Source organism: Pinus tabuliformis, chromosome J, assembly GCF_031772625.1.
Source record: "Pinus tabuliformis cultivar Carrire ecotype Pingquan chromosome J, CPIR1, whole genome shotgun sequence".
Taxonomy (NCBI): domain Eukaryota; kingdom Viridiplantae; phylum Streptophyta; class Pinopsida; order Pinales; family Pinaceae; genus Pinus; species Pinus tabuliformis.
The window spans coordinates 166,132,114-166,150,328 of record NC_142295.1 but is presented as its reverse complement, the minus strand read 5'-3'; the positions used below and the strand labels follow the sequence as shown (position 1 = coordinate 166,150,328).

Genomic DNA, 18,215 nt, shown 5'->3' with positions numbered 1-18,215 from the left:
GATCATATGCTTTTTCTTAATATGTTATTCAATTAGAATTGAATTTAGGAGTGGTTTGTTCTTCGTCTCATTTGGGTTCAATTGTAGTAGTTTGTTCTTCTTCTCCATACTGATTCAATTATTATAAATAGATTTTTTTTTTATAAATAGCACATTAGTTCATTATAATAAAGTTAAGTGGTTGTTAACATTGCCTAATCATTATACGTTTATACCATTTTTGTAATAATACGATGAGATTGTGTATTCTTGTGGTTTAAAATGTGTTTTTGAATGCATAAATAGAGTCAACATCTGTAAAAATCTTTATGCCAGAACTCAAACTTATCATTTAAAATGATTCTCACCTGACTTTGAATAAAATCGATTGAAAAATATTGCCATAAAAAGAAAAAAACATTTTACTGTTAGACTAATAGTAACGCCTTAGCAAATGACCTCAGTGTACTTCTACCTTTTAGAGCATATTTTTTCAGCGAATTTTGCCCAATATTTAACAAACATTTGTGGAATCACAAGTTTGAGTTGTGAACTCTCCACAATAAGAGTGTTTCAAGAGTTTTCCAAGGCATTAGCCATTTAATATAACCGTTACATGATATTAAAGTCTCAAAAATTTTCCAAGACACTAGCCGTTTAATATAACCGTTACATGATATTAAAGTCTATACATCACTCGAGCCATAATCTGGTCTGATGATGACTACAAAACTTTTCTCATTATGAATCAAAGGCAGAACATAGAGACCTAAATTCAGAAAAAATAATAATTTTAATTTAAAAATAAAAATAATTTTTTTTATCATTGGTAAATATACTACCTTTGATCTATGAGGAGTGTAGAATTACCTTATAAATCACATACATTACAATTGCCACATGTGCCAACTCATCATCATTCACCGTGTGGTAGAGCGCCAAGAGTCACTCAGGAGATTCCGTACAGATATAAATATAAATAAATCGCGCAGTGCATCTTCAGTTTGGTGAAGTGAAGGTAGCGGGCTTTGATTCTTGACGTATTTGCTCCCAAAGTCTCGTAGAAGAAAAAGAAATTCGAGAGGCTGCAAGGCGAAGAAGCTGATCAAGATGAGCATCTGGAACTACGTTGTGACCGCTCACAAACCAACTAATGTGACTCATTCCTGCGTCGGCAACTTTACTAATCCACACGACATTAATCTCATCATAGCGTATTGTTCAATAAACCCTCTTTGTCTTTCACTTTTGCTTTTGTTTTGATTTTGATTTCGTTGTTTTATTATTCACTTTACAAACCCTATGTAAGGGTTTTCGTCGTCACTGAACAAACGTATCAGTTGCAAGGTATTTTATTCAGTTCGATGTGAAGGCATTTTATAAAAAACATTGCAGTAACCCCTGACGTCTAATACTGAATAAACGTATCAGTTGCAACTGATTTATTCAGTTCGGTGTGAAGGCTTTTTATAAAAAACGTTGCAAGAACCGTAAGCCCTGACGGCACATAGCGTCTTTGTCATAATAAGTCCTAGTTTTTGCATGTTTACTGGGGACGACGAAATTTGTATTGTTCTCAGCACAAGTATTGCCTCAATGTAAACCAGTCTTTAAACGGAATGTTTTCCGGCATAACACACGTGACCCTCAACCTTCAATGGTTTTTTGGGTTTGCTACAAGCACGTTGTGCCACGAAAATTAACCCTAATGCTCATTGATTTTTAATACAATTCTGTCTATGTGTAAAGCGTCGCCTAAATGAAATAGTTTCGAATGATGCAAATAATCATCGGGATCTAGATTAGGGGGATTTCAATGAACCCCTGATTCTGCGCCGTGTTGGTGGCATTTTAATTTGTTTTGTACATTATTGTTTCATGAATAGAAATTTAGAACAATAAAATTGAAATAAGTTATGGCATTAATATGTAAAAATCATGGCTTCTAATGCTAGGCAAAATGTGCAGTTTCCGTTTATCGTTTTTGAACTGTTCGGGCTTGTGAAATCCTTTATTTTGAATGTTTGCCAATACGTGGAGACTATGAGCTTTGTTGATTTGCAGCATTATCAGAATATGCATTATTTCAGAAAGCTAGCTTCCACAGCTTCACATAACTGTCTGATATGGATACAGGACACCTAGACCCAGAACCAGACCCAGACCCGGGGACACAAGTTATGAATTTGTCTCTTCGTGATGAAAGAGACATATGGCTGGGTTTGGATGTTGCTTTGTCATTTTGCATCTTTATTACTGTACATTCCTGCTCCTCTGACTTGTGATTGGGTCGGGGTGGGGGCACCGCATGTGACTGCTTTACATTTCTGTTTGGTGTAGGATGACTACAACTTTCACGACTGCTTTACATTGCTGTTTTCTGTAGGATGATTACAACATTCATGATTGCTTTACATTGCTGTTTGCTTTAGGATGATTACAATTTTCATGTTCTCAGATTCAAGAGTGGACCGTTGATGCCAAGTTTTCTTTTCCCTTTACTCCTTTTGGGATGGACTCTGAGTTGTCTTCTGACTGCTCCAAATCAGGAGCTCGAGTGCTTTCTCCCGTCTCTAATAGATTATTCTCAACTGGGGGCTCCACTCAAGTGCTTTCTCCCTTTGAATCCTCCTGCTAGGGATATTTTTGAGTATTTGAGGGATGTTTAGTTGAATTTGGGCAAGCATTTGTGACATGGCCATTGTCAAAGAATGTCCAGCATCCCAAAGCAATGTGCTTGAAATCCAATTGTTGAGTCCATTCATTTCCTCTGCATTCTAAGATGAAGATCCATCTACATGTTATCTTCAACACAAATCCTTGCATGATATATATTGGAAAGTTTTATCATTTTAGGAGTGATGGATATAAATATTCTACTAGAGTTCCCAATCATCAATTTCTTCCAAAGATTTGGCATCCCTATACCTCATCTAATGCTTGGCAGCATTACCCACAGGGATTCTAAATGTGGATCAAAGCCTGACTACCAGGGTCTTATCACTATTCCAAAACAAAAGGCCTTCCTTTCTAACACGGGCTCTATCCGAGGGCTCAATGAATTATGGGTTGAAAACACTCTTTCCTAGTGTTATATACCACGACATCTGTTAGAGGAGCTTTCCAAGCCTTCGAAGATTGTTGTTGAAGATATTTGACCAAGATGCCAAATCTCCAAATTAATATCTTATCTTTAGAATAATCAATTTTCTTCTTGAACATGATTTGGATCTAAAGAGACCATTCACCATTGGCATTATCATTAGTTTTGCAACAACAAAAGAGAGCTTACTTGTTTGATCTATGCCCATTATAAATAGTATAAGAACCTCCCCTAGATGTAGAGGAGGCCTTGAATCCTTGCATAAGAAGGTTTGAGTGTCTTTGCTTGAAATGATTTAGAACTCACACCAAGCCATTTGAGATGGGTGAATCCATAATGATATTTAATGACAAAGACATTGAATCTCCACACACAATCTATGATCTGTAAAGAGAAGAAGAGAAACAAGTTTCCACACACCTAAGGGGGCCATCAAATAGCCAAAGTGCCAGATGTGTTGGCTTGGGAAAAGTAATTACTAACCTTCAAAAATCGACATGAGCAAGTTTGCTGAACTCAAGTTGGAAGATCCTCTGTCTTGGACGGAAGTGTTTGGCAAAAACCAATGTGATTTGATGTGGTGTGGAAACCACCATATAAAGGATCCTACGATATAATTAGAGAAGACAATGTGGAGAGAGACCTTAGTGGCTAGGGTAAAACCCTAGGTGTGCCATGTAAACAGGAGTCCCTTCTTTTCGTCACTCACACACAAGCGCACACAGGCACACACATAAAGGATTGATGATCCATCTTAGAAGAGAATATGGCGAGAGAATGTGAAGAAAACATGAGTCCCTTCTTTTCACCATACATATACACACACATACGGAGATAAAGATATTATTATTTGTAATATTTTGAAAATAGAACTACAATGCGTCAAACACACAGTAAAACTGTAAACATCATCTATCATGCATTTAGAACTATGAACTGTAGTTTTTACATTCGATATCATCAAAACACATTACATAGATAAGATGATAGATGAGAATGGTATGAAATAGGGTAGAAAAATCTCATTGCTTGTACTCCCAGATCTCACAATTAATCTCATTAGGAACACACACACATATAAAGGATCCGATCATCTGTCTTACAATAGAATGTTTTAGAGAGACCTTAGTGACTAGGGTTAAACCCTATCCATGCTATGTGAAGAAAGCATGAGTCCCTTCTTTTCATCACACACACAAAAAGATTTTTTTTGGAGCATTTCAAAAATAGAAATCCAATGCATGAAACACACAATAATACACCATAGATCATACATATAGAACCATGAACCATAGTTTTCTCATTCTATGTCATCCAAATTTATTACATAAATAAGATGATAAATGGCAATGGCAATGCAAAATACCAAATACGAAATAAGGTAGAAAAATACCATTGCTTGTACTCCTACATTTCACAATCACACTCGTTAGTAGCACACATATAAAGGATCCAATCATTCATCTTAAAAGAGAATGTGGAGAGAGACCTTAGTGGCTAGGGTAAAGCCCTAGCCATGCCATGTGAAGAAAGCATGAGCCCTTTTATTCATCACGTTCAGACACACATATAAAGATAGAAATTATTTTTTTGGAGTATTTCAAAAATAGAACTACAATGTGCCAAACACACAATAATACACCTCAGGTCATACATATAGAACCATGAACTATAGTTTTGTCATTAAAACATATTATATAGATAAGATGATAGATGGGAATGGCAATGGAAAATACAAAAGAGGGTAGAAAAATCTCATTTCTTGTACTACCAGATCTCACAAGAAAACTCATTAGTGATACTACCATTGACGCTGACCCTATGCTTTTTTCTTTCCTCCAATTTATATAGTCTTAATGCAGCACTGACTGGTGTGGCATTAGCTCTAGTACAGATGCATTAATATTCAAGTATTGAAACTTTGAAAATAATTGACTAATGCCAATGCAAGGGACAATAGCTGTTGGCCAATTTTGGTACATAGGGCCATAGTCAGACTTAGGACACATATCCTGCTAGTGCCCAATGCTCAAGTCACAAATGCCCAAGTGTTTGACAATGGGACACATGATACATGGCCTAAAAGCTAAGTTACCAGGTTTCGGATACAGATTCGGATCCAGATTTGCTAGATTTTTGAAAATCCAGGATCCGGATATGACAAGGATACATCAAGTACAAAAAATATAATAATATTTTTAAAAACACTTTTAGTTCAAAAATCAAATCCATTTATAAATCACAACATTTAAAACTGAAACCATTAGATATTTATAAATATGAAGACTGAAACACTGAAATGATGCATCCCCCGCATACAAAAAGGATAATATCATAAATGATAATAGTAAGTACATAAATAAGTGTCTCATCCATGATCACTAATAATATCATAATGTGAAGTAGGTTTAACTACATATCCTCAAATGGATTTACATTCTCTTATGCATATTTGTTAAATTTGGCAACTAGGGCCAAACTTCACATTGGACAGCTCATATGAGGCAACTCATATTTTTCTTGGATTCCTCTCTCTGAGAGGTGTAGGATTGATCTAAAGATCATCCCATTCTGACATGTACAAATGAAGTTATGAATTTATTTTGATTATGGACAAATTGTCAAGGTCGGCCAACCATCAAATTAGCCTCCTCCAGCCTTCAACGTTGCATATAAATACAAGGAGCCTCCTCCTCATTTTGGCATCACTCTCATTCATCTTTCTCTCTCTCATCTTGATTGGGTACAGATTTTTGGGCACCTCTCTCTCTCCACATGTGCGAAGGGAAGACTGGTTTTTCTAGCTGTTGTGTTGACCAGATTTGACCGAAATTTCAGGATGCTGACTTTGACTAGCGTTTATTTGATTGTGTTTTTGTGAGGGAGACTTCTGTTTGGGCAGGATGCAATTTTGGGCATGAAAACCAAGGCTGTTTGACCCAGCGTTGATTGTCCTAGTTCTGGTTGTTGCATTGACTTTTGTTGACCAGGTTTGACTGGTTATTTTCGGACTGTTTTGGGCTGCATTATCTTGCTGTTGGAGGTCAAGTTGACCAAGGTTGATTGAGCTGTTTTGGAGGCCTATTTCAACCTTTTTGACTAGTGTTGACTTTCTGGTTAGGGCTTTTTGTTTCTGTTGTTTTGATTGATCAGATTGGGCAAGTGAAAATTGTACATTATACACTCTCTCTCTCTTTGCTGAACTTTTGAAGAATTATAAGAAGAATTGATCAAGGATTTCCCCACATTGGGGTTTGTCCCTGGCTGGTGCCATATCTTGTGTCCTCTTGTCTTGGCTAGTCTTCTACTATTATTGTTAATGTTCTATCCTCATTTTACTATCATGTTGATGTGATTGCTAAATTGGATATTGATATTGGGCTAATAAAGAAATTGAAGTAAAATTTCTCTAAGCATAGAACATACCATTGTTATCCTAAAATTAACATGGTATCAGAGTTGAGATGAAGACAAAGCCCAAGCAAGAGTGAGAAGAGCAATCAACAAGAGGAGCAATCACTGATCAAAGACAAGATTCAATGGCTTCCACATCCTACTTCAAGTCTGATGATAAGCTTCATGATAAGTCTGATTATCATGCATGGAAGATGTCTCTTGATTTGACATTAGAAGAACAAGATGTGATGGATTATGTGCAAGGAAACATTTCAGAACCTCCTTCTAATGCATCGACTGCTGCAAAAACCAAATACAAGAAGGGTAAAGTCTAAGCCAAGAAGATCATCAGGGATTCTATTCATAAGCATTTAGTTACTTACATTTTCGATTTAAACACATCAAAGGAGATATATGACAGGTTGGTTGGCATGTTCAAATCTAGACATGCAAATCAAATTCTTTTCCTCAAGAACAAGATGAAGGATATAAAGAAAGGGAGAAATGAAGATATTCAATCCTACTTCATGAGGATTACTGAGATAAAAAATGATCTTTCGATTGGAGAAGCTATTGTTGATAGGGAGCTTACCCTCATTGCACTTGGAGGACTCCCTCGAGAATGGCACGTGTTCAACACTACTATTCTTAATAACGATAGGATTCCAGGTTTTGAAGAATCGCTGACTAGATGCTCTCAAGAAGAAACAAGGATGATGGAACTAGATATGCCTTCAAATAGGAATGATCCTACTGCATTCTCCCCTCATGCTAAAAAGAACAATGCAGGTTCAAAGAAGCAATGTCAAGGAAGAGGCCGAGTTTCAAAAATGGAAGGAAGGGAAGATGCTTCATTTGCAACAATTTTGGTCACTATGCTAGGGAGTGTCCTAATAGAAGGGATACACCTCATGATGATGACAACCACAACAACAACAATTTCAGGGGCAACAACAATCAAAGGAATGACAGATTCAACAACCAAGGAAAAAGGAATGCTCCTGCTTCTCATCAAGGAAATGGTCGCCCTTCCAAGAGATCAAGAAACACTAGGTATGATGAATCTAATTTTGTTGATAACAAGCAAAAATAATTCTATCTTATATCTGCCTTTTCTACTGCATCTCCTCCGGACACTTTGGGAAATTGGTTGATTGATAGTGGTGCCTCAAGGCACTTGACCAGGTATAAGGAAGCTCTCTCAAATTTGATTAAAAGGGATACAAATTTAGAAATTATCCTTGGAGACAATGCCACCTATCACGTGAAGGGAGTTGGGAATGTTACTCTTCAGTTGAATTAGGGTAACACCATTCATCTACAAGAAGTACTATATGTACCTGATCTAAAGAAGAACCTGGTATCTATCTCGGCAATGGAGGATAAAGGTTTCAAGGTGGTATTCATCGATGGAAAGGTACGTGTGTGGAATAAAAATTTCAAAGATGTATTTACACTTGGCTTTAGGGTTGATAGCCTATATCAAGTTGGAGGAAACCCATTGGGAGCTATGCCTTGCGACACATCACTTCAATCTAAATTATGGCACCAGAGGTTTGCTCATCTACATTATAAAGCTCTACCGATGCGAGGAAGATGGTGACAGGTATGCCCAAATTTAAAATAGAACATGAAGGTGTTTGTCACGGGTGTGCCGAAGAAAAGCATACAAGGGGACCATTCCCCTCAAGTGATAGCAAGACTACTGACATATTGCAATTGATTCGTTCTGATCTATCTGGTGCAATGCTCGTGAACTCATTGGGAGGATATTTATATCATGCCATCTTTATAGATGATTTCTCTTGCAAGACTTGGATATATTTCTTGATGAAGGACGAAGTATTCTCATGGTTTCGTTCTTTCAAAGCTTTGGTTGAAAATCAAACCGGGAAGAAGATCAAAATATTGAGGATCGATAATGGAACCGAATACAAATCAAATGAGTTCAAAGATTATTGCAGAGAAGTTAGCATTAAGAGGGAGACTACTACCGCATATACTCCTGAACAAAATGGTGTTGTTGAAAGGAAGAACCTTTCTATCGTAGAAGCCACCCGTGCCATGCTTCATGATTAAAGCCTTCCGAAATTCTTATGGGTCGAAGCTACAAACACCACCATATATGTTCAAAATAGATGCCCTCATCAAGTGTTGGACTCCAAAACTCCCGAAGAAGTTTTCACCGATAAGAAACCTGATGTTTCTCACTTTAGCAAGTACCGTATATTTTCATGCGCCAAAAGAAAAGAGAAGCAAATTGGATGCTTTTGGGAAGAAAGGAAGATTTGTGGGCTACAGTGAAACTTCTAAGGCATATAGAATATATGTGCCTGGTCAAACCTTCGTTGAGGATGCTGTCCTTGGGAAGATTAGTAACCTTCCTCTTCCAAGGAAGTCCGAAGGACAAAGAAGTAGACTCAGGAAAGCAGGGAGAATTGCAGGATGAGCCGATGCACGATGCTAAAGGAACAATGGATCCCATTGATCAAACCTCTCACGAGCCCTCCTCCTCAAAAAGGAGACCCTCATGGCTTAGGGAGACTCTTGAAGATGTTGAGAGACATATTGCACCTAGGGGGACATTTCGTGAAAGCAAGAAGCCGAATAGGTACCGAGGGTACTTAACTGCAATGAGCCTTGTGTATTCGAAGAAGCTGCAAAGCACCAAGTTTGGAAGGATGCAATGAATGAAGAACATGAGTTGATTATGAAGAACGATGTCTGGGATGTTGTCCCTAGACCCAAGGACAAAACTGTTGTCACCTCGAAATGGCTCTACAAGATCAAGCATGGAGCTGATGGAAGTGCTGAAAAGTTCAAGGCTAGATTCGTTGCTTAAGGCTTCTCTGAAAATGAAGGTGTAGATTATGTTGAGATATTTGCATTGGTTGCCCACTACACCACCATCCGTTCGATTATAGCCCTTGCTGCCTTGCAAGGATGGAATCTACACCAGATGGATGTCAAGACTGCCTTCTTGCATGGTTCACTTAAGGAGGAAGTCTATGTAGAATAACTTGAGGGGTTCGAAGTTCAAGATCGTTAGACACATGTATGCAGGTTGAAGAAAGCCCTCTATGGGTTGAAGCAAGCACCCTGAGCTTGGTATGAGAGGATCGATAGCTATCTAATGAAGCTGTGATTTACAAGAAGTGAAGCTGATCTGAACCTTTACTTGAAGGTTGAGAATGATAAATCTCTCATCTTGGTACTCTATTTGGATGATCTCTTTCTGACAGGTGCAGACCCTCTTATTCATCAATGTAAGAGGGAGTTGGCTTCTGAATTTGAGATGAAGGACCTAGGATTGATACATTACGTCCTAGGGTTGGAGGTCTGGCAAAATCCAGGTGAGATTTTCCTTTCTGAAGGAAAATATATTGTGAAGATACTTGAAAGATTTGGGATGGTGGATTGCAAGTCCTTGATTACTTCGATGGAACTTAACTTCAAGAAGTCATGCAGAAGTGTTGCTGGGCCCGATTTGGGAAATCCTTTTGAGTATTGTCAACTTGTTGGGGCCCTAATGTTCTTGGTGAACTCCCTTCCGGACATATGTTTTGCAGTGAATACATTGAGCCAGTTTATGGTCAACCCTCATCACATACATTGGATTGCTGCCAAGAATCTCTTGAGATATCTTCGGGGCACAATCACTTATGGATTGAGATACACTGCTGAGAATGTGAGGCTCCTTGGTTACTCTAATGCAGACTGGGCTGGCAGTGTGGTGGATCGTAAAAGCACATGTGGATGTTGCTTCTCTCTAGGTTCTGCTTCAATATCATGGATGAGCAAGAAGCAGAAGTCGGTTGCCTTGAGCACTGCTGAGGTTGAATACATTGATGCTAGTTTGGCCTCCTTTGAAGTTGTTTGGTTGAGGAAGCTCTTTAGTGAGCTGTTTGGACATGTGTTGGATACCACCTTGATCTTCTGCGACAGCCAAAGTGGGATTCATCTTTCTGAGAATCCCGTGTTTCATTACCGCTCCAAGCATATTGATATCAGGTACCACTTTATCCGGGATATGGTACAATGGGGAGCAATAAGGCTCCAACACATTGGGATTGATGATCAGGGCATTGATATTCTTACGAAGCCCCTGGGGAAGGTCAAATTCTTTACCTTCCGTGAACGACTTGGAGTTGTGGAGAGACCCTCTTATGGGGGTCCTGTATGAGATGGATGTTGAGCTTTGGGAGCTCTGGGAGGCTTGGGGTACTTCTTGGAGCGATGAGCAACCATAGGGTGAGTGGTTCACCTTCCCCTAGTGGTGCGTGATGTACAGGTTGAGTGTTTCACCTTCTCCTTGGCATATGAGTAAGATGAGTGGTTCACCTTCTCTTGCCTGCACATCCTACCCACGCAGTCCGAGACTCATGGGAAGTACCTCTCATCTGGCCAATGAGTAGGGAAATGAGGATAGGGACCATAGTACTACCAATGGACGCATCATGTACTAACGTACTCCCTATGCTAAGATGTTGATACTGATCTGGGATCAATGGAAACTCACTTCGGGTTGGTTAAGAGTGGTATGACACACTCTCTTTTATTGGAGACTGACTTCGGGTCAGTGGAGAATGGTATGATACATTCTCGAACATTTCTTCTTTCTTCATAATTCAGCAGAGCAGAGCAGAGATAATGATGGTACAAATTGCCAGACTGTTTTTCAGGCGAAGTTCTCCCTAGTTGAGAGGGAGTGTTAAATTTGGTAACTAGGGTCAAACTTCACATTGGACAACTCATATGAGGCAGCTCATATTTTCCTTGGATTCCTCTCTCCGAGAGGTGTAGGATTGATCTGTAGATCATCCCATTTTGACATGTACAAATGAAGTTATGAATTTATTTTGATTATGGACAAATTGTCAAGGTTGACCAACCATCAAATTGGCCTCCCCCAGCCTTCAACATTGCATATAAATTCAAGGAGCCTCCTCCTCATTTTGGCATCACTCTCATTCATCTTTCTCTCTCTCATCTTGATTGGGTACAGATCCCTGGGCACTGTTTTTTCTAGTTGTTGCGTTGACCAGATTTGACCGAAATTTCAAGAGGTTGACTTTGACCAGCGTTGATCCTATTTGACTACGGTTTTGTGAAGGAGACTTCTGTTTGGGCATGCTGCAATTCTGGGCACAAAAACTGAGAATGTTTGACCCCAGCGTTGACTGCCCTAGTTCTAGTTGCCGCTTTGACTTTTGTTGACCAGGCTTGACTGGTTATTTTTCGGATTGTTTTGGGCTACATTATCTTGCTGTTGGAGGTCGAGTTGACCAAGGTTGATTGAGCTGTTTTGAAGGTCTATTTCAGCCTTGTTGACCAGCGTTGACTTTTTGGTTAGGGCTTTTAAGGCGAAGTTCTCCCTAGTTGAGAGGGAGTGTTAAATTTGGCAACTAGGGTCAAACTTCACATTGGACAACTCATATGAGGCAGCTCATATTTTCCTTGGATTCCTCTCTCCGAGAGGTGTAGGATTGATCTGTAGATCATCCCATTTTGACATGTACAAATGAAGTTATGAATTTATTTTGATTATGGACAAATTGTCAAGGTTGACCAACCATCAAATTGGCCTCCCCCAGCCTTCAACATTGCATATAAATTCAAGGAGCCTCCTCCTCATTTTGGCATCACTCTCATTCATCTTTCTCTCTCTCATCTTGATTGGGTACAGATTCCTGGGCACTGTTTTTTCTAGTTGTTGCGTTGACCAGATTTGACCGAAATTTCAAGAGGTTGACTTTGACCAGCGTTGATCCTATTTGACTACGGTTTTGTGAAGGAGACTTCTGTTTGGGCATGCTGCAATTCTGGGCACAAAAACTGAGGATGTTTGACCCCAGCGTTGACTGCCCTAGTTCTAGTTGCCGCTTTGACTTTTGTTGACCAGGCTTGACTGGTTATTTTCGGATTGTTTTGGGCTACATTATCTTGCTGTTGGAGGTCGAGTTGACCAAGGTTGATCGAGCTATTTTGAAGGTCTATTTCAGCCTTGTTGACCAACGTTGACTTTCTGGTTAGGGCTTTTTGTTTTTGCTGTTTTGACTGATCAGATTAGGCAAGTAGAAATTGTACATTGTACTCTCTCTCTGCTGAACTTTTGAAGAATAATAAGAAGAATTCATCAAGGGTTTCCCCACATTGGGGTTTGTCCGTGGTTGTTACCATATCTTGTGTCCTCTTGTCTTGGCTAGTCTTCTATTGTTATTGTTTATGTTCTATCTACGTTTTACTATCATGTTGATGTGATTGCTAAACTGGATATTGATATTGGGCTAATAAAGAAATTGAAGTAAAATTGCTCTAAGCATAGAACATACCATTGTTATCCTAAAATTAACAATATTGCAACTCTACATCATGAATAGATGATGGGGGTCTTGGAATGTAGGAAGTTGCATCGGTAGGCTGGACTAGTGGTGGAACAATATCCTGAAGTAGGTTGAGGTGAGTCATGGCATTCAGTTTCAGGTTCAAGTCAGAGATCTCAGGCTCCACATTGCACATCTTGCTCGGACCTTTTATATACTCTGGTTCAACATGTGATAGAAGACGGAGGTTGGAATGAGCATACACAAGATCCTCAGCCTTTGTCGCTCCTAGCCTGTTTCACTTCACTGAATGGATGAAGCCTTATGTACTCCAATTCCTCTTAGCTGATGTTGAACTAACAACTTGACAACTAGAGTGTTGAATTTCCACGATCTTGGGTCTAGGATAGAATCTTAGAATCTCTGACGCAACCAAACGAAGAATCTCAACAAGAACTAATTTGCACAACAGAAAATATAAAGCAATAAATCACATATGCACAAGTATACACAATTTTTAACAAAATATTGTACAATAATGTACAATCCAATCTTCGTTATATTAAACCAATCTGAATAATACAACAGTTTATGGAATACAAGATATAATGACAATCATGCTGCAGACTTTATGTCGTATCTTGTCCTGCCAGTCCTTCGCTCCTATTCTGCTCTCTAGCTGCCCCTTAGTCCATCAAAGGACAACACATAGTCTTCAGGAGGGTTGCCACCTATAAATGCTTTCACTACAATGAACACGGCCTGATCCAATTTGCTCTTCTAGGCTGGCCAATACTTGAGCTCCAATTTGCCAATCTAGTAGCCTATTTTGTCCGTTAAAGAGCTACACATTAGGATACAAACTTCGCCCAATCTCTCAACAATTAATGTCCTTCTTGTATGCTGCTCTAGGGCTAGTTTTGGCTATCAACACATTGTCCTCCAACAAACCAATGATGCTTAATACACCCACTGCAAGATCTGCTCATAGGAGGGACTTTCAACCATCAAGTCCTCCAAATGGCTCCCACAGGGTTCTAGACACACTGATCCAAAACTGATCCAATAACACAGATCCAACACCTATAAGATGCACCAAAACACATACCTTTAGCTCACTGTTTAAGGTCTGCTCCTTTGTTGTCAACCTCGACCTAGTTAGGGCAAAACCATAGTCACTTTCTAGCCCTTAATTTTTGCTTAGATTTGCTCCTTAGAGCTGCAGTTGTCCCTCCTTGAGAGGCCGTGGTAGTTTGCTGCAAGTCTGGGTTGTCCTAGCCCTCAAACAACTCTCGGTCTTCCTTCAAGTCTGTTCAACATGGTCCAAATCTCCTCCACAGGTATGCTTTAACCTTGTTTGGGGACAATCCACTCATAAATCAGCCCTTAAACATCTCAAACCTTGACCCCTGTACCTCGACCCTCCTTCTTTGCAATTTGATCACCAAAAAGAAGCCCTGACAACCTTCCTTCCCATGCTACTTTGCCTCCTTATGCCCGTGGCCAAGACAAAGTTCTTTATCTCCTTCAACAAGCTTCTCTTGTGATGTGTTGCTCGTTTTGGATGTGTGAAATGATACTCTAATCACCTCATATTTATATCCAATATGAGGGCTCCACAAAACGTCATTATTGGGCTTGACAAACTGTCATAAGGCTTATTAACATCAAGTCGACGTTGACTCTTCTTGTGCAAACCCACTTATTAACTTCAAAAATTCATAACTCCATTTCTACAACTCAGAATCGGATGATCTTTGATGCGTCGGATTCATCTCGACGAGTACTATCATCCTCATCAATCACATGTTGAATTGTGTTCATGGTTTTGGCCCAAATCACGATGGGTGCAAAACCCCAAGCTTGAGTTCCAAGCCCACAACTGACTCTTGTGGCACTTTGCCCTCCAAACCCCCAACCCTAGGGCTTGGAGTACCTCCCAAGCTACTAAAAAATCGACACTCCCTCTTAACGAGGGAGGTACTTCCAAGATTAGGAAGTAACTCATCATCATCATCACTACATGCAACACTCACCCAACTCTTGGCGCTCACCATTGCAACAATCCCTGAAGCATGAACTATGCCTCTCTCGGAAGTGTCGCCGTCACCGAAAGCATCCTGCTTCTTCTTCTTCTCCTATATCACTTTCCAATCTCCATGATTCCTTCTTACCAAATTTGGAAGCACCCTTGCTCCCCACTAACCACACGCTCTTCTTGGGCTGCAAAGTCTCCCTTTGAATCTGCAAGCTCCCTCTAGAACTCGACTCCCTCTGAATCTGCAAGCTCCCTTTAGAACTTGACTCCCTCTGAATCTTTGGCACCTCGACTTTTTTCTCGGGAACCTGTACCTGCTCCTCTGAAGCTTGCACCTGCAACTACGTCTCTGGAACTTGCACTTGCTCCTTCTTCTTCTTCTTCCCATGATCCATAGGCTTGCCCGTCAGCCTATATAGAGCATGCTCTCTAACTCCAAGTATAATACTTGCGGAGCCCTCTAGGTCTAAGTCTTGCCTTCCCATCTTGGAACAAGACCTCAAACCCCTTTTTCTCGATCATTGAGACAAAAATCACGCTATATTTGAGTCCTAGTACAATAATACATCCTGGACCCGCATCACTCTTCTTGTCTCCATCTTGAGTTTCACGACTCTCGATCCTTGGATCTCCCTCTGACTCTTGTCGCCCAACACCATGTGCAACTTCGAATCCCATTCAGCTAGAGTCTCGAAAACTTCTTGTGACCTTGTCATATGCTTTGATGCACCACTGTCCATGTACCATCCATCCTCATCGATGGTACATTGCGAGAAATGAGAGATCATAGCAAAGTCCTCCTCCTCCAACCTCCTAGTGAGAGCATCTATCTCAGCAGAAGTGGCAACACCGATGACTTGCTTTCCTTTCTTCTTCTCATCATCTCCCTTCTTCATCGGACATCTTGATGAAAAATGACCCATCTCGCCACAGTTGAAACACTTGACTTTACTCAAGTCCTTGTTCTGCTTACCCTTCATTCGTGCTGTAAGTGCCATGTCATCATCTAAAGCCCTCTTCTTTGGATGAAGATCCTCGTCTCGCAACTTTTCCTGAATGAAGTCATCCCATAGCCTATTCCAGTGTGAGAACTTCTCTTTGGCAACGATCCCCTTGATGAAGGGCTTCCATTCCTCGTCGAACCCTTTTCAAAGCAATATTCACCATATCTGAATCTGAAATAGTCACATTGACGACAACAAGCTCATCTTTGACCTGAGACAATCTCGTTATATACGAAGTCACTCCTTCACCCTGTATCATCTTGGTGGACTTCAACTTATCCTCCAATACCAGTACCCAGTTCTCATTCTTATTCTGGAACAAATTCTGAAGAGCCATCCACATCTCATGTGTAGTGTTCTTCCCGGACAAATGAGGTATTAGGGGATCCTTCACACCATCTAGGATGATCAATCTCGCCCTCGTATCCAAATCCTCGTACACTTCCAACTCCTTTGGGTCAATTGGCTTCTTGATGGCTTTCTCAGCGAACTCCCAGATCCTATTGACCTACAAGACCAACTTGATCCTTTCCTTCCATGGACTATAGTTGGACAACCCCTCCAACCTGTCCTCATATCGGAGACCAATCTGGAACTTCCAAAGTAGCTCAGACACGTTTTGATACCATGTTGAATTTCCACGATCTTGGGTATAGGATAGAATCTTAGAATCTCTGATGCTACAAAACCAAGTATCACAACAAGAACTACTTTGCACATTGAAAAATATAAAGTAGTAAATCACATATGCACAAGTATACACAATTTTTAACAAAATATTGTACAATAATGTGCAACCCAATTTTCATTATATTAAACCAATCTGAATAATACAACAATCTATGGAATACAAGATACAATGACAATCATGCTGCAGACTCTTTGTTGTATCTTGTCCCGCTGGTTCTTCGCTCCCGTTCTGCTCTCTAGTTGCCCCTTAGTCCATCAAAGGACAACACATAGAGTCTCTAGGAGGGCTGCCACCTATCAATGCTGCAAGTCGCTTCTGCTACAATGAACACGGGCTGATCCAATCTGCTCTTCTAGGTTGGCCAATACCTGAGCTCCAATCTGCCAATCTAGTAGCCTCTTTTGTTTGTCAAAGAGCTACACATTAGGCTACAAACTTCACCCAATCACGTAACAATCAATGTCCTTCTTGTATGCTGCTCTAGGGCTACTTTGGGCTATCAACACGTTGCCCTCCAACAAACCAATGATGCCCAATACACCCACTGCAAGATTTGCTCCTAGGAGGGACTTTCAACCATCACGAAAAGTCCTCCAAATGGCTCCCACAGGCTTCTAGACACATTGATCCAAAACTTATCCAATAACATAGATCCAACACCTACAAGATGCACCAAAACACATACCGTTAGCTCACTATTTAAGGTCCGCTCCTCGGCTGTCAACCTCGGCCTAGTTAGGGCAAAACCATAGTCACTTTCCAACCCTTAATTTCTGCCCAGATTTGCTCCTTAGAGTTGCGATTATCCCTTCTTGAGAGGCTGTGGTAGTTTGCTGCAAGTCTGGGATGTCCTAGCCCTCAAACTACCCTCTGTCTTCCTTCAAGTCACTGCGACATGCTCCAGATCTCCTCCACAAGTCTGCGATAACCTTGTTTGGGGAGAGTCCACTCATAAATCAGCCCTTAAACATTTCAGACCTTGGCCCCTGTACCTTAGCCCCCCTCCTCTGCAATTCGATCACCAAAAAGAAGCCCTGACAACCTTCCTTCCCACGCTGGTTTCCCTCATGCCTATGACCAGGACAAAGTTCTTTATCTCCTTCAACGAGCTTCTCTTGTGATGTGTTGCTCACTTTGGATGTGTGAAATGACACTCTAATCACCTCATATTTATATCCAATATGAGGGTGTTATGTAAAAAATATTTAATTTTAGGTTAATTAAGACGAAAGGGCATGATCATAAGATCATGCCCTTTCCATAAGGGTGCCCATGGCAGTATATAATCCAGGGACCCTCACTGTAAACAACCATCATACACTTAATTAATAAAATATACATGTTTATATCATTTTTGAGTTTTTTATACAACATTTGGTATCAAATTATACAATATATATAGAAGATGGAAAAGGTAGGGAAATGCCATAAGGTCAAATTGCAGATTCAAGACTATAATTTAGAGTCTCCGTTCTTCACGGTACCATTAGCAGGAGTAGATGTAGTCTTAGGTATCCAATGGCTATGAACTTTAGATACTTATGTCGCCAACCATCAAGTACAATTCATAAAATTCAAATCGGGAGGTCAAAAGTACAAATTACACGGATTCCAAGCACCAGAGAATCAAATTGTATCATCATCTCAGATGATTCGAAAAGGAGCACCCGCTTATGTAGTA

At 40.1% G+C, this 18,215-nt stretch overlaps 1 protein-coding gene across 1 annotated transcript in view; it reads left to right on the top strand.

Annotated features, from left to right (window-relative positions):
- The first annotated feature begins 933 nt into the window (after nt 1–933).
- The window catches only part of LOC149226197 (DNA damage-binding protein 1-like), a 229,211-nt gene continuing 211,929 nt past the window's right edge, over nt 934–18,215 (top strand). Inside the window, 1 exon segment of the mRNA XM_089377428.1 lies at nt 934–1,193. Within this exon segment, the coding sequence (XP_089233554.1) occupies nt 1,090–1,193 (104 nt within the window). The 5' untranslated portion in view covers nt 934–1,089.